We start from the raw sequence: 21,118 nt of genomic DNA, 5'->3' as shown, positions 1-21,118 counted from the left end.
TCTTTCCTGTGTTGACATATTTCCTATTAAAGTGTGCAATTCAATTGGATGGAAATTTTATATGCAATTCAAATACATAAATCTTAATTTTAGGCCTAAATATTTTATTTTTGAGTGAAGAATTGTCCCTTGAAAAATAATCAATTTCCAGACTGTTACAGGCAATGTCCCTCACATTGTCATTCTAGAGAGCATTTGATTGGTCAAAAATCTATGAAGTGCAGGATGAGTCATAATTTTTTTAATACTTTTAATGTATATTATATTATATTATATTATATTATATTATATTATATTATATTATATTATATTATATTATATTATATTATATTATATTTCATTAGTTTAGTTATTCAAAGCAATTGCTACCTGATAATTAGTAGGTTTTCAGCCGTATCCAGGATTTTCACTGCATCACTAGTGTAAACAAGTGATTCTTTTTTTTCCCCCCTTCCTTTTTAAGTATAGTTTTCCCAAAGGCTCCGGGCAGGAGGGTATCCTAGAGAAATGCTGAGAGCACCTGTGGCCCATTAGCCCGAGGTTATGCTATAACTGTCTGTTCCACCACTCACGGCTACCTGGGTAACATAGGTGACAGAGATGCCAAGGAGTGAGGGGGAAAAGAGACAACACAAAGACACACACACAAAAAAAAACCTTAAGGCAAAAAAGATAGCGACAGACTGACTGAAGTGTAGGAGGATCTAGAATATGGTCTGTAAAATATCCTGGGAATTCACTAAAGCTTGAACTGCAGCCACATATTATGCAAATCAGGTAAAGACAAACATATCTCACTCCCTAAATGGCTCTTTAAAATGATAACTTCATTTGAATCATGACTTGAAAAAATCATAAGTGGTGTGATTTTGTTAGGAAGTGCATCTGCATTGAAATATATATATATATATATATATATATATATATATATATATATATATATATATATATATAATATATATATATATATATATATATATATATATATATATATATATATATATATATATATATATATATGAATCTTAAAACTATTTCTCTAAACACTTTAACGCAAAAATCCTTTTAGGGCTGAGCGATTTAGCAAAAGCTTCACTGTTAAAAAAATGAAAAAAGATTATTGGAGTATGTTTTACAATATGCTATTTCAGTATTTCTACTTTAGAAATTTTGTCCAATGAATTCAATGTATTACTTGCCATTTCTTTTGAAGTATTTGTGAAATATACAAGCAATTTCACACTGTTTTAATAATCATTAAAATAAAAATTTAGTTTATTTAATTAGAATATTTAATTGATTAACTTCTTAATTTCAAGCTTTTTTTTTTTTTTTGATGGGTTACTGCTAAATAAAAATATGCGCCGTGGTTTCAGAGTGAAGCTCAGCACTGTGTTCATTTACATGCATGCAACTCACAATATCAGGTGTGTAAATGGTGCACTGCACTTCACATTGAAACCGGTAGTGCATATATTTATTTCATTCTATTGCAGCCTTTCCGATTTGACAATTACACTAAGCCATGTTGCAATATTGATTTTATTTTGATATATCATGCAACCCTAGTATATGCCTGTTTAACACTCCATCATTTGATTGCAATTTGACAAATTTCCACTTCCATAATCAATATAAAATGTACACAAACATCTCTTAATTTATTCTAAGGTTGCTCATCCCTTTGTCTCCCTGTGCGGCTGCCAGATTGGTGGTGTTACAATTTCCTAACATCTTGCAAATTAAAGCAAGCAGACAGTTGCTGTCTCTTACAAGCACACAGTTATGATGGACTGCCAGACGCAGAGCGATTGCTCTCAATCAACGAGAGCAACTCTACACCTCAGTCACTGTGGTTAAATTAGATCTGTTTCCCCCGTCTGCCATCACAGCCCTTACGAGAGACAGACTCATGTGGGCTGTCATGGGATTGGCGGACACATATAAATGATCACAGAAATAAATCATGGTTAAGAAAAGATACATTAGAAACATGGTTTGTGTTTTTTTCCCCCATTAACATGTTGGAAAGTCTTCTGGGAGAGAGTTAGTACGATGGAAATGTGCTAATCAGAGCCTCTTGTTCAATTAGCAACGTGTTTGTGAAACATAATGTAATCAAAATATCTTTTTCTGATTGCCGTCTTTTAACACAATTGCAACTTAGTGCTTGATTTTTCAGTCTGGACGAAGACGTTTATTAACATTAGCTCCAATTAAAATGCTTCTCTGTGTTATTCTGGATCCACTTTAATGAGATGTTGGGTGATTTGCTAAACATTTTACAGATGGATTTATTGACAATTTCCTTCCCAACAGTATCCAAGCTCACTTTTTTGTCCCTTTTGTTATAATAACCCTGGTGTATTTCTTTGCATTTCCTGGCTCTTAAGATAATCACATTCAGTGTTTCCCACAGGGTTTTGTGAGACTATATGAGGGGTCCCTCTAGGTATGCCTCTATCCACACTCTGTGTCTATATTTTTCCTCATGCTAATAAGTGCTAAATAACTACTTTTACAAAGGTATATTGTTGAGAACATTGTAGCATACCCTGTACACAACCTCATATGCACGCTGCTTGTGTGGATGCAGTCAGTATTGACTGCAGAAGATGAGGTCATTTGATTGGATGTCATCTATTAGACCTTTTATGGCATTTTGTCTGTTAGAAATACATGTTTTGAAGTGGGGTAGAATTAAATGAACAGCATTTTGTTCATGCACCCCCTCTTGAGCTGTTTTAACTAAAAGCAACTTGCACCGATATATCTTAAAATATGTCAGTGCAATTGTTTTCTCCCAAGATGCACGCCAGTAGGCACGTTTATAAAAGTTACCTACTTGTCCCAACTGAGCTATGGCCTAATCTAATCTTTTTAACATCTTTTTATATTGTTATGCTTGTCAAGCATTTACTTTTCAATTGACCAACTGGATGGCAGGCTAAAATTTATTTGTGTGTCCTCTCTCTGCAAAAGGCTAGTTCACATGTTGGCTTGTTGCCAGAAGGCTGTCTTGTCAAAACTGAGGTCAGAGTCCCTTCTGGCACTGTTTGCGTTACGCAGACATAGAGATGGCACAGTGGGTCGCACATAAAGTTATTGGATACCCCACACTCGCGAAATGGCTAAGCCTTAATTATGGCTTTTAAGAAAACAAAGTAGTAGTGTTAAATTGCAGAGATTCTTTAATAGATTGGCAATTTCATGGAGAGCCAGTCACTGGGGTATTAGATCCAATTTTCCAAAGTGCTGCTTGATTAGAAGCTATAGCCACCTAAATCAATACCAAGGGATGATCTGAGACCTATGAGTTATTCTATACCATATTCTTCCTGTCTGTGCTTCCCATTTTCCCCTTCCCCCTCATATGGGAATCCATTTTCTGTTTTCCATTGCTCTTTAAAATGTGTATTTCTATTCAGCCCTGTCCTCCCCTTTATAACACTCTTAATCCAATGTATACAGTATCCCAGAATCCTTTGGTCAAGAGTGTCAGCGAGACATTTGCTCTTCCAAAATCTAGTGAGCTGCTAATTACATATTTAATTACATATTTTTAATTACCAGTAGACTACCTTTTCCATTTTTCTACATTTTTTTTCTAGTGTAGGCAACTTACAGTAATCATACTGCCTTTTAAGACATCTTAAGACAAAATCTAAGGTAGGATCCAATTCTTCATTTGCAGGGAAGGCACTCCCAGAATACACGGCGATGAGCTCTGTAAAAATATATAAATCCAAGATGATCATAGATGAAATGTTTCAAATTAGCATATACTGTATTTCAGTACTGAGACAGAATTGACAAAACTAGCTAATTGTAATTAAACATAATTTTACCTAATATTTGTATATGTTATGTTTTTATGCTTTAAAATTTCACATTAGCTTAGCAACATGCTAACACCAAAACAACATCTAAATCTAAATGCTAACATTTAAATCCAAATGCTAACACCTAAATTGAAGATGGTCGTCGTTGTGATTGTTGAAATGTTGCATATCTGCATATTTCTACTGTGAAAGAAATTATAAAACGAAATTATAGTTTTGAAAATAAAAATATTGTTTTACCCAATGTTTGTATGTACTATTTTTTTTTTTGAATGCTTGTTACAGTTTCAAAGCATCATTTCAGCAACATGCTACATCAAACTATTGAAATCAATTGTGAGTTGCTTCTCTCATGTCTCAAATTACTGAAGCGAAATTTGTTGTTGCTCAAAGTTTTCCAAGTTGCTTCCTTATGAGGTTCAATGATGGTTAAATGCTTTCTTAGAAGGTAGCTGCCTATGAAGACAGTAGGCAACAATGCAGCTTACTACTTTTAAAGTCACCATGGAATCAAAATTGACAGTTTTTGTTTTGAAATATATGGAATATTTATTATAAATGATGTATGCGTCCACATCACAGATAGGAAAACCCGTCACTCACATGAGATCGCAGCATTAGCAAATCACAATCCAATCAATTCCCCATGGACAAAATCAAGTCCTGCCCTACATTTTTTCTTGTTTAAGAAGCCATTTTACTCGAATATACGGCATGGGAAGAAAACACTATCACAACTTCTGTTTCATTCCAACTTCAAGAACAGAGCTGTTACCTTTCTCATCTGTCCTTCCTATTTTATGTCATTATCATTCCACTGTTCTTTTTTAGCACTAAACGGCTTTTCATTCAGTGCTGATTATGCCCTCATTTCCAGCCCAGATCCATTACGAGCCTGCCCTGCCAGCCGAGCGCCAGCGCCTCATCCAGTGCCTGCCCATGGGCCACATGACGAAATTTATCGTCACGTACCCCACTGTGAGTAACACGCATAACGCATCCACTTACCCACAGCCGGCTTTACTGGCTTTCCTAGCACAGCGTAGTGCAGTTACTTCCCCTATGGCTCTATTGCATTATACTCTATAATGAAGTTAAAATGTGCAAAGGCATGGAGAGCTGTCTCCTAGTGCTCAGTCTACCATATTCAGTATAAGCCCTCACTTTAATTTAATATTTAATTTTGGCCCTGCAGTGACTGGAGAAACCACCTAAATCAGAGGATAAGGCTTGTCTGTCAACTGTGAAATGTGTACTTGAATATTTTCTATCTTTTGTATATTAATTAAGATTATGGGTTTCATTCATTAACAACTTGTGCATAAAACGTGATAAATATTGATTCAATGATAAGTTCACACTTAAATTTATCATAAATTTGATTAGAACCAACTGATACCAAACATGCACAAAAATCATGCACTCCCAGTGGCCTCTGAAACGTAGATTGTGAACCTACAATTCAGGGAAACAAAATGATCAATCAAACCTCTTGTAAATCTGGTAGAAATTTTCAGGGAGAAGCTTTTCTGTGCAGCACACTCAATTATGAGTGCATAAAAGCCTGCCTGAGTGCTTAAAAGTGTGTTTTAATCTTTCTTATTATCTCTAATTGCATATATACATGAATTATGGATAACACATGTATAAATGCAGTTACATATTGGAGCCCCATAAGTATGCATCAAGTTTGGTAAATGAATAAATGTAAAAATATAAATTAATATATTTTACATTTATTTATTTAGCAAATGCTTTTATCCAAATCAACTTACAAATGAGGAATACCACATAAGCTATTTTTTTATTTTTAAATAAGGTGCTTCAGATAAAGTGCTGTTTTGGAAAGTACTAAATATTTTAAATTGCACATAGACAAAATGTGATTATGAATTATTTAACCTTTAAAATACATTTAGTCCTTTTCTGTCTTTACATAAAGAGGTTGATAATGCATGCATTTATATTTTAGTTCAAACATTTTAAGAACAAAGTAATTTATTATATATGTGTTATTGTTTTTAACGGATAGTTGTTACTCATCATCATGTCATATATATATATATATATATATATATATATATATATATATATATACAGTGTTGGGGAGTAACGGAATACATGTACCGGCGTTACGTATTCAGAATACAAATTATGAGTAACTGTATTCCGTTACAGTTACCATTTAAATAGTTAGTATTTAGAATACAGTTACATTGTTGAAATCAATGGATTACATGACGATACTTCTCTGTTTCACGAGTTTATTCACTCACTAAAAAAATTAAGGTAACTCCATGCATTTCTCAGAAGCCCCAATATGAAAAGAAAAAAAAAAGCGCGGTTTGCGCGGGTTTGCGTGATCAGTCACAATGGAGTCGGAAGAGGAGCAGCGGGAGCTAGAGGTAGAGATGGAGCCGGAACAACAGAGCAGGGCAAGAATGTGTTTTTATCTTGGAAATTCAAACAGCATTTCACATTAAAGAAAAGAAGGGAGAACGAAATATAACTGTGCAGCGCAACCTTTGCTTGCCAGCAACCAACCTCCTTTCAGCGTCGTCCAAAGACTCCACCACCTCCAATCTGAAGAAGCATCTTAATGTAGGCCTACGTTTTTTTTTCCAAATACTTGCAGTCAAAACTTGAAATATAAATTCTCAGAAAATGCATTAATACCAATAGTGAAATCCAGACATTAGAAAAATATCGGTCTACATGCGTTTTATATTTAATATGAGGGAAATAAAACATGCGTGAAACAAAAAAAATATTTAACTTTTAGGTGCCAATCTGTGAATTACATTGCGCAAACCAAAAGTAATACTAGGCCTACTCACCGGATGGATAAGGGTTGGCTCTCCACACAGAACATAAAATATTTATTTTATTTTATTTTATTTTTAGTATTCGCATTTATGAGGAAAAAAAAAAATGTTAAGGTTGTGACAGTTCTCTGACCTGGGTTGCGTGAGCGCTCTGAAAGCGTGCGGCAGTAAAAGACTGCTTTAAAACTTTCACAGAGACCTCAAACAGAAAGCACAAAGGCTTTCTTTAAAGTGATTTTCGTTTTGTATTAATTGTATCTTAATTTTAATCAATATTTCATCAACCAATTGCCTAAGAAGTAGGCTAAATATAGGAGACAATCACGGAGGCGGTGAACTGGAGCTGGACTCATAAATGAACGCCCGTTTCACACATAGCCTACTACTCTGTTTGCAGTGCGTATGCGGTGCATATTTTTTCTCTCCCGTACCCATGTTAACAGGTTAGAGCTTTCACACTGCACGCGGATGCGGTCCGTTTATCCGTTCCTGGAGCGGTGCGTATACTGCAGTGCAGAGATCTTTTCCGCACCGAGTCTACTGCTGTGCTGCAAACGCTGAATTAAAGTGACAGCGCATTTTTCGTGGTAAAAATAAACACAAATTGAGCTGAAAATGTAGTAATTTCAGTATAAATGCATTTAATTAAATAAAAGTAGTGATACATAAATTAATTTAATTAAATAGCCCTACTGTTTTTTTTCCCTGGTCATCTTTTTATTTTTAGACCTCGTGAAATTTTTTAGAACAATTAAAATATCTCCTTTCTATTGACATATTCATAATTATTACTTTTGCCAGTTCTTTGTGACAGCTTTTAGGTGCTTTATTGGCATACGCGTCACCAACGCATCACCACACCCCACCCCACAAGAATAGTCCTGTTTATTGGATTTGATGTCCAACACTTATAAAATGCAATTCAATGTGGAAGTAATCCAAGTATTCAGAATACATTACTCAGATTGAGTAACGTAACGGAATACGTTACAAATTACATTTTTGGGCATGTATTCTGTATTCTGTAACGGAATACATTTTGAAAGTATCCTTCCCAACACTGTATATATATATATATATATATATATATATATGTTCATCTCAACATTCAAAATTCACTTTTCAACAGGCCACGTAGCACCTCAGTTTGAAAGGACATATTGCTTGAGAGATGATCAATATGCAGATAATGCAGATAAATTCTCATAAATCTACAATTGAATATTTACATTTATGCAAATATATTTGACATTTATGCAGATAATGTCAGTTGTCAGCATAGTGCTTGTCTCATTTAATCAAGAATGAATGCTTTTCATGTTGATGTTGGGATGTTGATTCTCTGCATTTTTGATCTGACTTCACAGGCGTTTTGGAAGGAAAAGGGTTTCTCTGGGGAAATTGTGGTTCGCCCCTCCGAGTGCTGCCCTTTAAGCGTCACATTTGACGCCACCAGCCCCAAAGGCAATCCTGCGTTGGTGGGATTCATCACCGGAGTACAGGCCCTTGACTGGAGCGAGAGAAAGGTGAGAGACAGAGAATGAGAGCGGGGGTTTATGAAAAACAGAGACATACTGTACAGTGAGCTGAACTGGAGTGAGAAATGGAAAGAGGGAGTGTGAGATAAAGAGAAAGAAGTTCATTATGTTCCGGTGTCAGGTCTATTCTCAGTTTCACACTTTCATAGGAATACTTAGACAATGAGTCAAGAGGTGAAAATAAATACATTCTGACATTTAGTTGCTCAAAAACTGACCTTGTAAAGCTTAACAGTCATAATACCCTGCTGAAAAGAAATACAGACAGCTGCTCACAACCATTTGTTGTGTTTTGGATGCTCATGTACTGTTTGCTTCATCTAGCTGAACTTGAGGAAATCTATAATATGTGGAGAAATCTGTTAGCATTCCCATTTCAGAGTCTGTTTCATATTTTTAAGAGCCTTCAAAAACAATCTGTCTACTTATAGAAAACTATATAAAAGTTCCTTCAAGACAAGTCATTTCACTCAAGAGTTTTTTTTTTTTTTAACACCTCTCAGGCAGCTATTTCAGTTATGCAAGTACAACTCTTATCTCTATGAATGGGGAAACATCAAATTCTCCAAAGCTGTTCACCAAGCTTACGATTAAATTTCATATTTGAAATCACCACTGAAATCTCAAATCTGACAACAGTTGTCTCATAAATGTGTTTACTTATGTTAAGGTAGCGTTAAAAAAAATAATTAACTTTTCAGGCTGGACCAGCCAATGCGCATGTGCAGTTCTAAGCGTGCATCTCAGAACACTGACTTAGCTTCTAACGGCAGCTGCAGTGAATCAATGACTTTACCATTTAGCGATTGCACTTTCTCCCATTCATAGTAATATGAGTACGAGCTACATTTTGCTGAAGATAATCATGGCTATGTTGGTCCACCAACTAGACCAGCACCAGTGTTGTTAATGTTAATGTAGATAATTAAAAAATGTTTTCAGTAATTGAAATAAAGGTGAAATAATATACAATATAAATATTAGATGAAAAACTTAGTCTGCGTCCGAAAACTTAGGCAGCTGGCTTGTTGGCTTGTTGCCTCGCTGCCTTATCAGGCAATGACTTTGCAGGAAGCGTTTGAGCATGAAGGCACCTCATGAAACTGATTTCGGACAGACTTCTGACACAGCGTAACAGTTTAATGATCTACAGCAGAATAGAGCAAGCTTTGGTGAACACTAAGCAAATATTTAATTACTATGATTAATTAGAGTAATTTCTTGCTAGATATGACATCAGAAGTGGAAAACATTGGTCAGAAACGTACATTTACACGCAAACTGACCAGCAACCGCAACTTTCAGATGCCATCTTTATTTTTTTAGCTCAACTGTCACAGAATGGAAAGCACAGGATTGTGGGATTGTGGGATATCAAAGGCAGCATTAAGACAGAAACTCTCCATTATACCTCGGTTTTGCCTCATATACAAAACAAAATGATGTACAAACATATAATCATCCGACGTGATCTGGAGCGTCATAAAATAAACCACCAACTTGTTCCTGATGCTGGTATCCTTCTGAAGTCTCTACAGAAATGAGCTAATGAGCTGTTTAAACTGGACGTGTCAAAGCGAACGTTCTTTAACGCTTCCTTTTACTCTTCCATTTGTCCTGTTGTCGACAGACTCAAGTGCGTGGAGTACAGCAGAAAATGAACGGGCATCTGTATACTGTATCCAGTTGTCAGGGTTCTGTCACTTCAGTCTGTTAATTCTTGGTTTGGTCAGAACCCTGACACCCGTGTAGACAGCATCATTGATTATAATTCTATTTGCTTTTGACGCAACACTCACATCCATTGTAGGCCAATGTCAGTCTAAGCGTCTGAATGACAGTGGGCAGGGCCTATGGTGCGATGATGTATATCTATTTGTCCATGTCTTGCTCTGGAGGTGGTCATATGCAAATTTGGTTGCCCATGTGATGTCAAAGATCCCACAATATCTGAACGAACCGTTTTTGGAGCTTGATTAAATAAATGCTTTGTTTAAAATGAGGAGGGACATTTTGAGCTATGAAACTTGCAGGATGTTTTAATGGTACAAAAGCCTCTTATATGTCAAAAGATCAAGGCAAATTTGATTTATGATGCCATGACCCCTTTTAAAATAGGAATGTTGTCTTGGCAACTAACTGAAATAAACAAGTTGAAGTTCTAAATGTATTAAAACTAAAATTTTAACTGAAAATATAAAAACAAAAGCTAATTCAAAATATTAATTTAAAAATATTATTGTATAACCAATACTAAAATATAAAATAAATAAAATAACACTGACACTGACACCAATGTTGCTAACATGCTAGTCTTAGCTAGTCTTTGTGAGTATTTGAGCCAGTGCAATGAAGGACAAATTTATTTTCTCAGCATCCTAATCTGATAAGGGATTAGCTAAATGTCTTTGCTACAGAATTAAACTGGAAGCCTATCTTGGGAAAACAAATATTTCCAGCTTTGAGTCTTCAAAGGGTCTTTTCCTGACTGATAATGTGGCAAAATATTGATTTATCTGTTACTCGATGCTAAATCAAACAAAGATAGCCACACATCCTGCATGCAGAAAATAGCTACTGTAGCCTAAAGCTAAAAACCAGATGAGACCAGAACTCCCTCTTCTTATGATAAAACTCCCAGACCATCCGTAGTCATGCATTATAGACAAGAGGAGTTCTTCTAATCAACTGAGTTTATGGTTGCTTCATTCATAATGAATCAGATGGGACAAGTCAATCTGGTTCTCATCTACTAATACAACATTACTATTTTGTGTATGGTGGTATTTTATGCTGGAATAACCAACCCATTTTTTTACCTCCATTAATGAGTTTTGTCTGTAAAATGTCTTGTACTCTGCAAAGCAGTTGTCGCCAAGCTCTGGTTCTTCTTATACAGATGTCCAAGAAGTCCAGACTGACTACTCAGCACATTATGCCCAAGCCGTGTGCTTTCTGCTGTTACTCCACATTAACTTCACATGAATGAGCTGGCGAAATTTTAAATGCGGACATGAAGTGCAATTTTGTATGGTTTGTTTTATGAGCAGGCATTAGATAGCGGCTAGCCCTCCAGCTCCTTATGGACACTTTTATACCATCCACCGCATATGGTTCCTCTGCCGCCCTGCCCTGGTGCAAAGCCATAATTGTAGGCTGAATTATGGTCTGGGACACTTGGTTCAAGTGGAAGTGTTCACAACATGCAGATGCAGGGTTTTATGTGTTCCCTTAACATCTGTCACTCGTTGGCATAGTAACAGCAGGGGTGCGTGCCCCGGCCCGTTTCTGCCCATAACTCATAGAGAACAGAGACCAAAAAGGAACTGAGTTATTCAGATTGATGTAGGTTGGAGAACCGGACTCAGCCCATTTCCTGCCCTTGTGAAAAAGTACAGTTTAGTGTAATTTTAAAAAGAGAACTTATTAAGGACATAATATAATTTAAAAGAATATGCTTTAAAATAATATATGTAATTGTTATTTACTATTAAATTAGAGTGTATTTTAGTTTAAAGATATTTTAAATACAATTACCTGAACTTTAGAGGGCTTTTGACATGTAAGTAGGACTTAAGTACATATTTTATGTATTTTTCTATTTTACTTCTATTGTCTTTGAAATATGGTAAAAGTGTACTGTTGAAAGGACTGACAAACATTTGTGGTTAACTAAAATGTACTTTGTAATGAAACTTATCTTTATACTTAATTAGTAATGATGAAGTTGTAATGTAGTGCATTTAAAATATATTAACTTTAAATGTAATATCGAATAACACAGTACAATTTTAAAATTATACTTTACATGTGCTTTAGTGTGTTAGTTAAATTCCCCCTGTAGTCAATATTTTTTCCCTTAAAACTTACCTTTGATCACCAAAATTACATATTTAATCATTTTTTCCTTTAATTTTTTTTTGTCATGCCTTAAAATAGCTTGAATGTAACTCTACACCATTGCCAGTGATTTCAAAGCGTGATTTTGAGGCTGTCCACCGCAGTTTTAAGGAGAAAATACTCAGCAATGGTGCTGACTTATGAATTTGTACATGGTTTGTCTTAAAGTGCCGCTATTATGGATTTTTGAAAATGACCTTTCATGTAGGGTGACCATACGTCCTCTTTTTCCCGGACATGTCCTCTTTTTGGACCTACAAAAATGCGTCTGGCCGGGATTTCTAGATCCCCAGTCGCCGTTTTTTTATTGCTTTAGGTCCCGCCTTCTCGCACGCCACCATTGGTCGGTCGGTCGGTCATATACGTAACGCAAACATTGATCAAACTGCATCTCAGTCACTACCCTCAGCACCACGAGAGCAAGAGAGAGACAGAGCAGCGCTTGCTTGTCAACAGTGGCACATGCACAGCGTAAAAAAAAGCCCAACTGTAAATTCACAGATGATTTAGGGACCGTTCGGTATTTATCGAAAGGGCCACCGGAGGAAAATAGGGGAGGGTCATGTCTTTTTATTCTATGTTGAGGGGAGGGTCATCCAACTTTTTTTAGTCTAGGGGGAGGGTCACCCAACTTTTATATTCATGAAAACAGCAACATTTCAAAGTGGCTTGTTTGGTGCTATTTTTTTTTCCATTTAGCTCCATGTTGATCTCGTGTTATCAGCCCCCCTTCGATATCAGATGGGTCTGACCCAACAAAAATCCAGTTTGGCGCTGTTTGGAAATACGTAGACCTACACCACAAAAACTAGTTGAGGATAAATTCGTTAAAATTGGGCGATTCCAGTGTTATGGACGTCAAATTTGCAGTCAAAACTTGAAATATAAATTCTCAGAAAATGCATTTAATACCAATATTTTGAAACGTCTGAAAGGAGTCAAGACATTAGAAAAATATCAGTCTACACATGCGTTTTATATTTAATATGAGGGAAATACACATGTGACGTGACACAAAAAATCTTTAACTTTTAGGTGGCAAAATATTTTTTAGTAATTCTAGAAATTACACTGTGCAAACCAAAAGATATATACCCACCGGATGAATAAAGATCAGCCTCCACAGAACATAAAATATTATTTTTATTTTATTTTTCGTGTTCGCATTTATGTGAAAAAAAAAAAAAAAAAAAACAATGTTACGGGCGTGACAGTTCTCCATTACGGACATGACTGCTCTGAAAGCGACTTTAAAAATTTCACAGACACCTCAAACAGAAAGCACAAAGCCTTTCTTTAAAGTGAATTTCGTTTTTTTATTAATTGTATCTTAATTTTAATCAATGTTTCATCTGGATTTAATAAATAAGAAGTAAATATAGTAGAAAATAGATAATCATGACACGGAGGCGCGGGCGAGTGAACGGTCTCATAAATGAACCGAAACTCAGCGTAAGGTATGCTACTTGCCTCACAGACCTGAGAAATATATAGAAAGCTTGAAATGTCTACTTTTAAACAGAACAATTCAAAACGAAGGAAAACAGACTTTCTGCTTATGAAATGTGCATCTCTCTCTGGCGCGTTCTGAGAAGATCGCGACGTATCGTCAACTTCATCTTTGCAGTCGACACAGAAAACACTTGTTTATTAATTAAAATGTCTCCTTGCTATATTTTACATATTAATAATCATTACTTTTGCCGGTTCTTTGTGACAGCTTTTATGCTTTGTTGGCAGCGCCACATGTTGATCGAGTCACACCGCATCAGCACCGAAAACATTATTTTTTTCAAATCTAAAATCAAAAATCGTGATACGAACCGAATCGTAGGTTTGGTCTATCGTTACAGCCCTAGTAAGATGAGAAAGCAAGAGTTTATGGTTTAAAAAACAAAACAAAACAATGGCTATCTGAACATCTTTGCCAAGCGCAAACCAGTACAGAAGTAGGCTAATCAAATTATCGGGGAGGGTCATGCCTTTTTTCACAATCATTTTGGAGGGTCATAGAAAAATTTATTGCTGGCGAAGGGAGGGTCATGTCTTTTTTGACAACAGATCTCAAAACTCCTCCGGTGGCCCCTTAAATAAAAAACGAACAGTCCCTTACAGAGAAAATTCAGGTGTTTTCATTTCGGTAGGGATCCGTGTAAGGCAGAATGCATGACCTGCAAAGCTGGCACGTAGTCTACGTGTCAGTGTCAAATAAAGGTGCTAGCGACCTAGAAGCCCACATAAGGAAAGTGTACAAGAGAACATCAGGAGGACTGAAATTATTTTTTACTGAAATAGTGTAGTAGATTTTTTTTATTTTAACAGTGTCATGTAAAAGGTGTTAAAAGCTAAGCTATTTTTTTATTTGTTTGTTATTATTCTATTAATGCCGACCAAAAGTTGAATGGAAAGGATGTTTTATTTTATGTATTAAAGTAGCCTAATAACATAGTTACAAGGTTGTGAATGCATATGTCAAGTATTTGTTGATGCATGAATCAGTGGTTAAAATTCATCTTTACCACGATACCACAGCAGTATAATCCTCTCTGAGTTCAATGCAGGATTCGCAAACCGCTTGCTCTTGAAAGATGGTGTTCAGAATACTTAATTTTGAGTTTTATATTGTGTAGGTCTCCTGCTAACTGGCTAACTCACATTATTACTGTCTTACTGAAATACTTATGCTAATCAGTTGTGGACCACTATAACCTAAAACTGTTTATTAATGCAGATTGTCTGTCATTCTCACTACTTTGAGGAACGATTAAGCATGGAGGAAGATTTGTTTTACCAACCTTTATGTTTCATCAGTCATTCACGCTAGAGCTCGGCTGATACAGTTTCCACATGTTCACCGCAATTAGAAAATAATCGGTGAATAGATAAGTAGGCTACAAGTAAAATAATCGGTTTATTGTTGGACATGCACTTGTTAATGCTGATGGTGAGGAATTACAGTTGCAACATCTCATAATGTACCTCAAACTGAGTAGAAACGTTCTGCTCGAGTTGTCCTTGCGATGGAGGTTCGGTTTGAATAACTATTTCTTCCAATGTTTCATCATCGGACTCGCACTCGGATTGATATGGTAAAATCTGTTTAGTTTACAGTGTAGGAAGCCTCAGGACAAGCAGAGCTGACGTTGTTATGGCAATGGGCATTTTTGTTTTCGACGCGCTGTAAACAGTAAACCAATCACAACAGACTGAGCTCTCTGGCCAATCAGAGCAGAGTAGCTCGCGGAAAGGAGGCATTTAGAGAGATTTATTCATCTGACGAGTCGTATGAGAATAATTTAAAATGTGGTGATGTGCAAATGTATATTATGAGGAAATTAAACAGTTTTTTTTACCTTTGATGCATGTAAACCTGCAGACTCCAAAACAACATTAGGAAACTTTAAAATAGCATAATAGGGGCCCTTTAAAACATATTAAAAACACCACATAGACATATAAACTACATTAAAAGCTGGATTTTCACAACAGGGAGACTTTAACACATCAAAATAAGTGTCCTTCTTTAAAGGCTTCTTTAAAGGCTGTCAAAAGATGATTGATTTAAGGATTTAAAATGTACTTTAAAATTAAACTTTTTAATTGACATTGTTACAAAGTTTGCTTTTTAGAAGTGTACTAAGTGTGTTAAGAAACATACCCCTGGTTTCACAGACAGGGCTTAAGACTAGTCCTAGACTAAAATGTAAGTCTGAGCTGTTTCCACTGAAATAAACTTGCACTGACTGATCTTAAAAATATATCAGTGCCTTTTTAGTTTTAAGATGCACATCGGTAATGTTTTTTTCTAAGCATGTTTATAAAAATTACTTAAATGTCCTAATTGATCTATGGTCTAATCCTGGCTTAGTCTAAGCCCTGTCTGTGAAACCGGGCCATAGTGTTCTCTCTTTAAGTACACTTAAATTGGCCTTTTATTTCATTAATATATTACCTACAAGTAAAGTTTTTAATACAACTGAGATTTAAAGTACACAACAAGTGCACATTCAATACAACCAAGCACACTTCTTTTTCACAATGACAACAGTGCAGTTATATTTTAGCAACTTTGGCCTTTTATGATATGATGATTTTTATGTTTTTCTCATTTTAGATGGAGGAGAGAAGAGATGCTGTCATCTCTAGCCTGGTAAAGTACCTTGGCCCGGAGGCATCCACCTACATTCACTATGGGGAAAAGGTATGTGGTGAATTTCAACCAATATGTTCACTGAGTCAGATAATTTATAGTCATTGTCTTGCAAAACCCTCCACTTCAGCTTTTATTTAGGAACAAAATATTTTCTGAAAAATGAAAAAAGACACTCCCCAGATTTGTTGCGTAAGTGTTGATGCGTCAACGCTAATTACCGTATTAAATAACGCGAATTAACGTTACAAAGTGATGTTGCTTTAGCATCACTCTTGCACCCTCAGATAATGGTGAAGCAATGTTGAGATTTCAACCAAAAATCAACAGTAATAGTATTGATTCAACTTTACAAAGTGATATTTTATCAACATCACTTTTGCACCCTCAGTTAATGTTGAACAAAAAATCAGTGGTAATGCTATTGAATCAACGTTACTCTATGATGTTGAATCTACATCACTGCTGTTGAATCAACGCTGAAATTAACAAAAATAATCTTTGGTAATATGGTTTGATCAATGTTACAATGTGATGTTGATTCTAAATAAATTTTGTTGAAACACTGAAAATACAACTGAAAAGGAATGTCAAACAATGTTGCCATCTGATGTATCAAGTTAATGTTGAAACAACATTAATATTTCAACTAAACTTCAGTGATGCGTCAACAAATTCCTGACCATTTCAAAATTTGGCGAAAACCTTTTAAAATATAAATGACACCTTTCCAGCAGTTGAGTAAATTTATTTTATTCAATCAATCAATGACAAAAATATATTAAAAGATCATTCTTTAAAAAAGAAAGGGGGAGAAATAGGACAAAAAGCATTTCAACCTTTAAAAATAAAATTGGCTTCAGAAGTCTGATGTCATAACTACAGGTGGTCCAACAGTTCAGGTTTTTAAAAATCTGTCTTTCTTCAGATTACTGCCTCTTTTCCTTTGGGTTCTCTGAAATCTGAAAATGAAAGCGTGATGTTACTCAAGAACAAGTCAATTCAGTTGTCATACATACAGTCACAATCAAGAATGTTAATATACTAAACACAATATGATTCACTTTTTAAAAAAAAGTTGCTAAACACAAAATATTCTAACTACGATTATAGTATCATTAAATTCTGTTTTTTAATTTATTTTTCTAAAAACTATTAATGTTTCAAAATCAAAAGAAAGCACTATGACGGGGTGTCTGATTTTATCTCCAGCCCTAATTAAACACACCTGAGGCAGCTAATCAAGCTAATCAAGGTCATTAGGATCAATGAAATCTTCCAGGCAGGTGTTGGAGCTAAACTCTTCATGAAGAGGAACGAACAAACACCTCTGAGCTGTAGCCATTACCTATATCTCAGTTCATTTTCTGTGAAACTACATAGCATTCAAGTTACAAGTTTATCCTGTAGAATAAAAGAGCTTAGGTTTTTCCAATGAAAATAACATCTTTAAAGGGATAGTTCAGCCCGAAATGAAAATTCTGTCATAATTTACTCACCCTCAAGTTGTTCCAAACCTGTATAAGTTTCTTTCTTCTGTTGAACACCAAATAAGATATTTTAACGAATGTTGGTAACCAGAAAGTTGACAGTGGCCATTGATTTCCATAGTAGGAAATAAATTCCATGGAAGTCAATGGCCATCAACTGTCTGGTTTATGTTTGCAGGGTAACATAATCAAGTTACAAGTGTAACTTCAAGAAATCTGTTAAATGACGCTGGTTCCTGAACTTTATTCAGGAAATTCCTAATAAACTTTACTAAAGCACGGTGCATTTTTTAAGAATGTAGAAAAATAGATGCTTTATTCAAACACTTTAATAACTTTTTAATCTATCTCATTACAGTGAGTAACAACACAAATGAAACACAAATAAGCACGCAAAACAAAGGAACACAGAAATAAGGTAGATGCACCATTGTTTGAAACTGTGCTAGAGAAGTCATGTAAGTATGTCAGGTGCGTCAACAAACAAGACTTCTGTATAGGGTGCACGTATGTTTTCTCTCTAATGAGGAAGCATTAGATTACTGAGAAGTGCACATGCAAAACCAAAATGGGCGTTTACCAATCAGTGGCCAATTTCACTACAATAAATGTTTTTCAACCATTTTTCAACAGATTTGCTAAAATCATGAAGGCCCACCCCTAAACCAAGCCCCCAGTGGATTAGAGCAAATCAGGTAAAGCGGTTGAAAATGCCCAATGTTTTTTTGAAAACGCCCCACTGATTGAGAAACACCCACTAGCGTTCTGCAGAGATACATGCCTGAATGATCTTGTGCTCATCAACTACAAATCACTGTTAGTTCAATGTCACTGTCTTCACCCATGTGTGTGTGCTGACTTTCATCAAAATTTCAATGCTGATCCAACACACTTTAAACATTTAAATTTCAATCTCAACCAAAATGATGGTTTGGATCAAAACTCAACATTGTATCAGTGTTACCATGCTGCCTGGGTCAGTTTCTTTAGGTATTTTTTTAAGGGAACACACATTTGAGTCTGTGGTGGTTTGTCTTATGCATTTGCAAGTGTCTGACTAATCATCTTCCATTGTGAAGAAGTCATTCATTTCAAGAAAAATATGCTGTTTTAATATGGTAATAGATTTTAATATTTAATATTTTAATGGTAATAGATTTTTAGCTAAGCTCCGCCCACTTCGGTGATCGTTGCTAATTCAGATAAGCTTAGCAGAACAACCCATAGAAATGAATTGGATATTTATGTCAATGATGTTATTTTCAGTAAAATTTGCTTATAAATTGGTAAAAAAAAAAAAAAAGGATATTATTCTTAAGGGGTCTAGAATGAATTGTCACATTGCAATTTTTTGTGCTGCTTTTCTTTAAATAAAATATTAAATTACACAAGTAGCCTGATTAAAAACTGTAGAGCCTATGAAGAAGAATCAAGGAAATTGTTTCTCACAGTCAAAAGAAATACAAAAAAGAGAAAACCTGATTAACAGCAATTTCTAGTGATAAGAAGAACTTTAGTGATTCCTTATGTTTCTACAATACATTTATTATGGTACTGTAATGCTTTAGTTAATTTTAACACCACAGTGACAGGAATCAATATGTAAATAATATTACCTTTTTAGTACATTCATTTAAATGTAGCAAATGTACAGTCATGTGAAAAAGAAAGGACACCCTTAAGAATTTTGTGGTTTTACGTAACAGAACATAATAAAAAAAACTTCTAGTCCTTAGCAGGTCTTGAAATTAGGTAAATACAACCTCAGATGAACAACAACAAATGACATATTACATTGTGTCATTATTTAACAAAAATAAAGCCAAAATGGAAAAGCCATGGGTGACAAACTAATTACACCATATAATTTAATAGCTAGTAGTGCCACTTTTAGCAGCAATAAGTTGAAGGAATCGTTTTCTATATGACTTTATCAGTCTCTCGCATCGTTGTGGCGGAATTTTGTCCTGCTCTTCTTCACAACGTTGCTTCAGTTCATTGAGGTTTGTGGTTATGTGTTTATGCACAGCTCTCTTACGGTCTCGCCACGGCATTTCAGTCGGGTTGAGGTCTGGACACTGACTGGGCCATTACAACACCTTGATTCTTTTCTTTTTCAGCCATTCTGTTGTTGATTTGCTGGTGTGCTTAGGATCATTGTCCTTACCCAATATCAGCCAAGCTTTAGCTGTCGGACAGATGGCCTCACATTTGACTCTAGAATACTTTTATATATAGAGGAGTTAATGGTCAACTCAATGACTGCAAGGTGCCCTGGTCCTGTGGCTGCATAACAAGCCAAAAATCATCATCCCTCCATCAGCATGATGGACAGTTGGAATGAGGTGTTTGTGCTGATATGCTGTGTTTGGTTTTCTCCTAACTTGGCGCTATGCATTATGGCCAAACATCTCTGCTTTGGTCTCGTCTGTCTAAAAGACATTGTTCCAGAAGTCTTGTGGTTTGTTCAGATGCAACTTTCCAAACCTAAGCCATGCTGCCATGTTCTTTTTAGAGAGAAGAAGCTTTCTCCTGGAAACCCTTCCAAACATGCCATACTTGTCCCGTCTTTTTCTAATTCTACTGCCACGAACTTTAACATTTAACATGTCATTTGAGGTCTGTAACCCTTCCCAGATTGATGGCAGCAACAATAGCTTCTCTAAGATCATTGCTGGTGTCTTTCCTGCTTGGCATTGTTTTAACACACACCTAGAGGCTCCAGACCAGCAAACTGCAAAAACGTCTGCTTTTATAGAGTTGATCACACTTGCTGATGATAAGTAAATCAAATTTGATTATCAGCTCCTGACTGCTACTTACTCTCTTAATTCCTATGGAAGCTGTAAGGGTGTACTTTGTCACACATGGCTTCTCCATTTTGGCCTAGTTTTTGTTAAATAAATAATGCCACAGTGTAATATGTCATGTTGTTGTTCTGAGGTTGTTGTATCTACCTAATTTTAAGACCTGCCAAGGACCAGATGACTTTTTATTATGTCCTGATCAAGCGGCAACCTCCCCTTCTCTCTCTTGAAACCAACACGGAAGTGAGTTAAACTGCAATTCATTAACTGGCCGCTTGGGCTGGCTGCAGAAGTGAGTCAAATCTGTATCTCCCCCATGTTAAAATTACCAACTTTACAGCAGAAAAAAACATGTTTACAGCCTGGATCTCTATGTGGCTTTGGTCTATACAGCTAATTTTGCCCTTCATAACAACTGTGAGGGGGGTGCATTTTTTTATAACTCATCCGTTTAGTTGATTAATATTTAAATTTCTGCATTTAAGGGTGTGGCCACTTGAGTGACAGGTTGGTTGTCGCTGATGTCAATGCTAGCCGTTTGTCTGCTGTTACTAGCCGTCACTTCA

At 35.7% G+C, this 21,118-nt stretch overlaps 1 protein-coding gene across 2 annotated transcripts in view; it reads left to right on the top strand.

Moving 5' to 3' along the window:
* The window catches only part of LOC311076528 (putative flavin-containing monoamine oxidase A), a 60,135-nt gene that overhangs the window by 23,624 nt on the left and 15,393 nt on the right, over nucleotides 1–21,118 (top strand). For both annotated transcript variants that reach the window (XM_084104840.1, XM_084104841.1), the window contains exons 9-11: nucleotides 4,720–4,820; nucleotides 8,035–8,193; nucleotides 16,220–16,306. In XM_084104840.1, coding sequence (XP_083960966.1) covers nucleotides 4,720–4,820; nucleotides 8,035–8,193; nucleotides 16,220–16,306 — 347 coding nt within the window. The remainder of the gene's footprint in view (nucleotides 1–4,719; nucleotides 4,821–8,034; nucleotides 8,194–16,219; nucleotides 16,307–21,118) is intronic.

This window comes from Abramis brama (genome assembly GCF_963993115.1).
Source record: "Abramis brama genome assembly, chromosome: 25".
Taxonomy (NCBI): domain Eukaryota; kingdom Metazoa; phylum Chordata; class Actinopteri; order Cypriniformes; family Leuciscidae; genus Abramis; species Abramis brama.
This window is presented reverse-complemented; position numbering and strand designations above follow the sequence as displayed.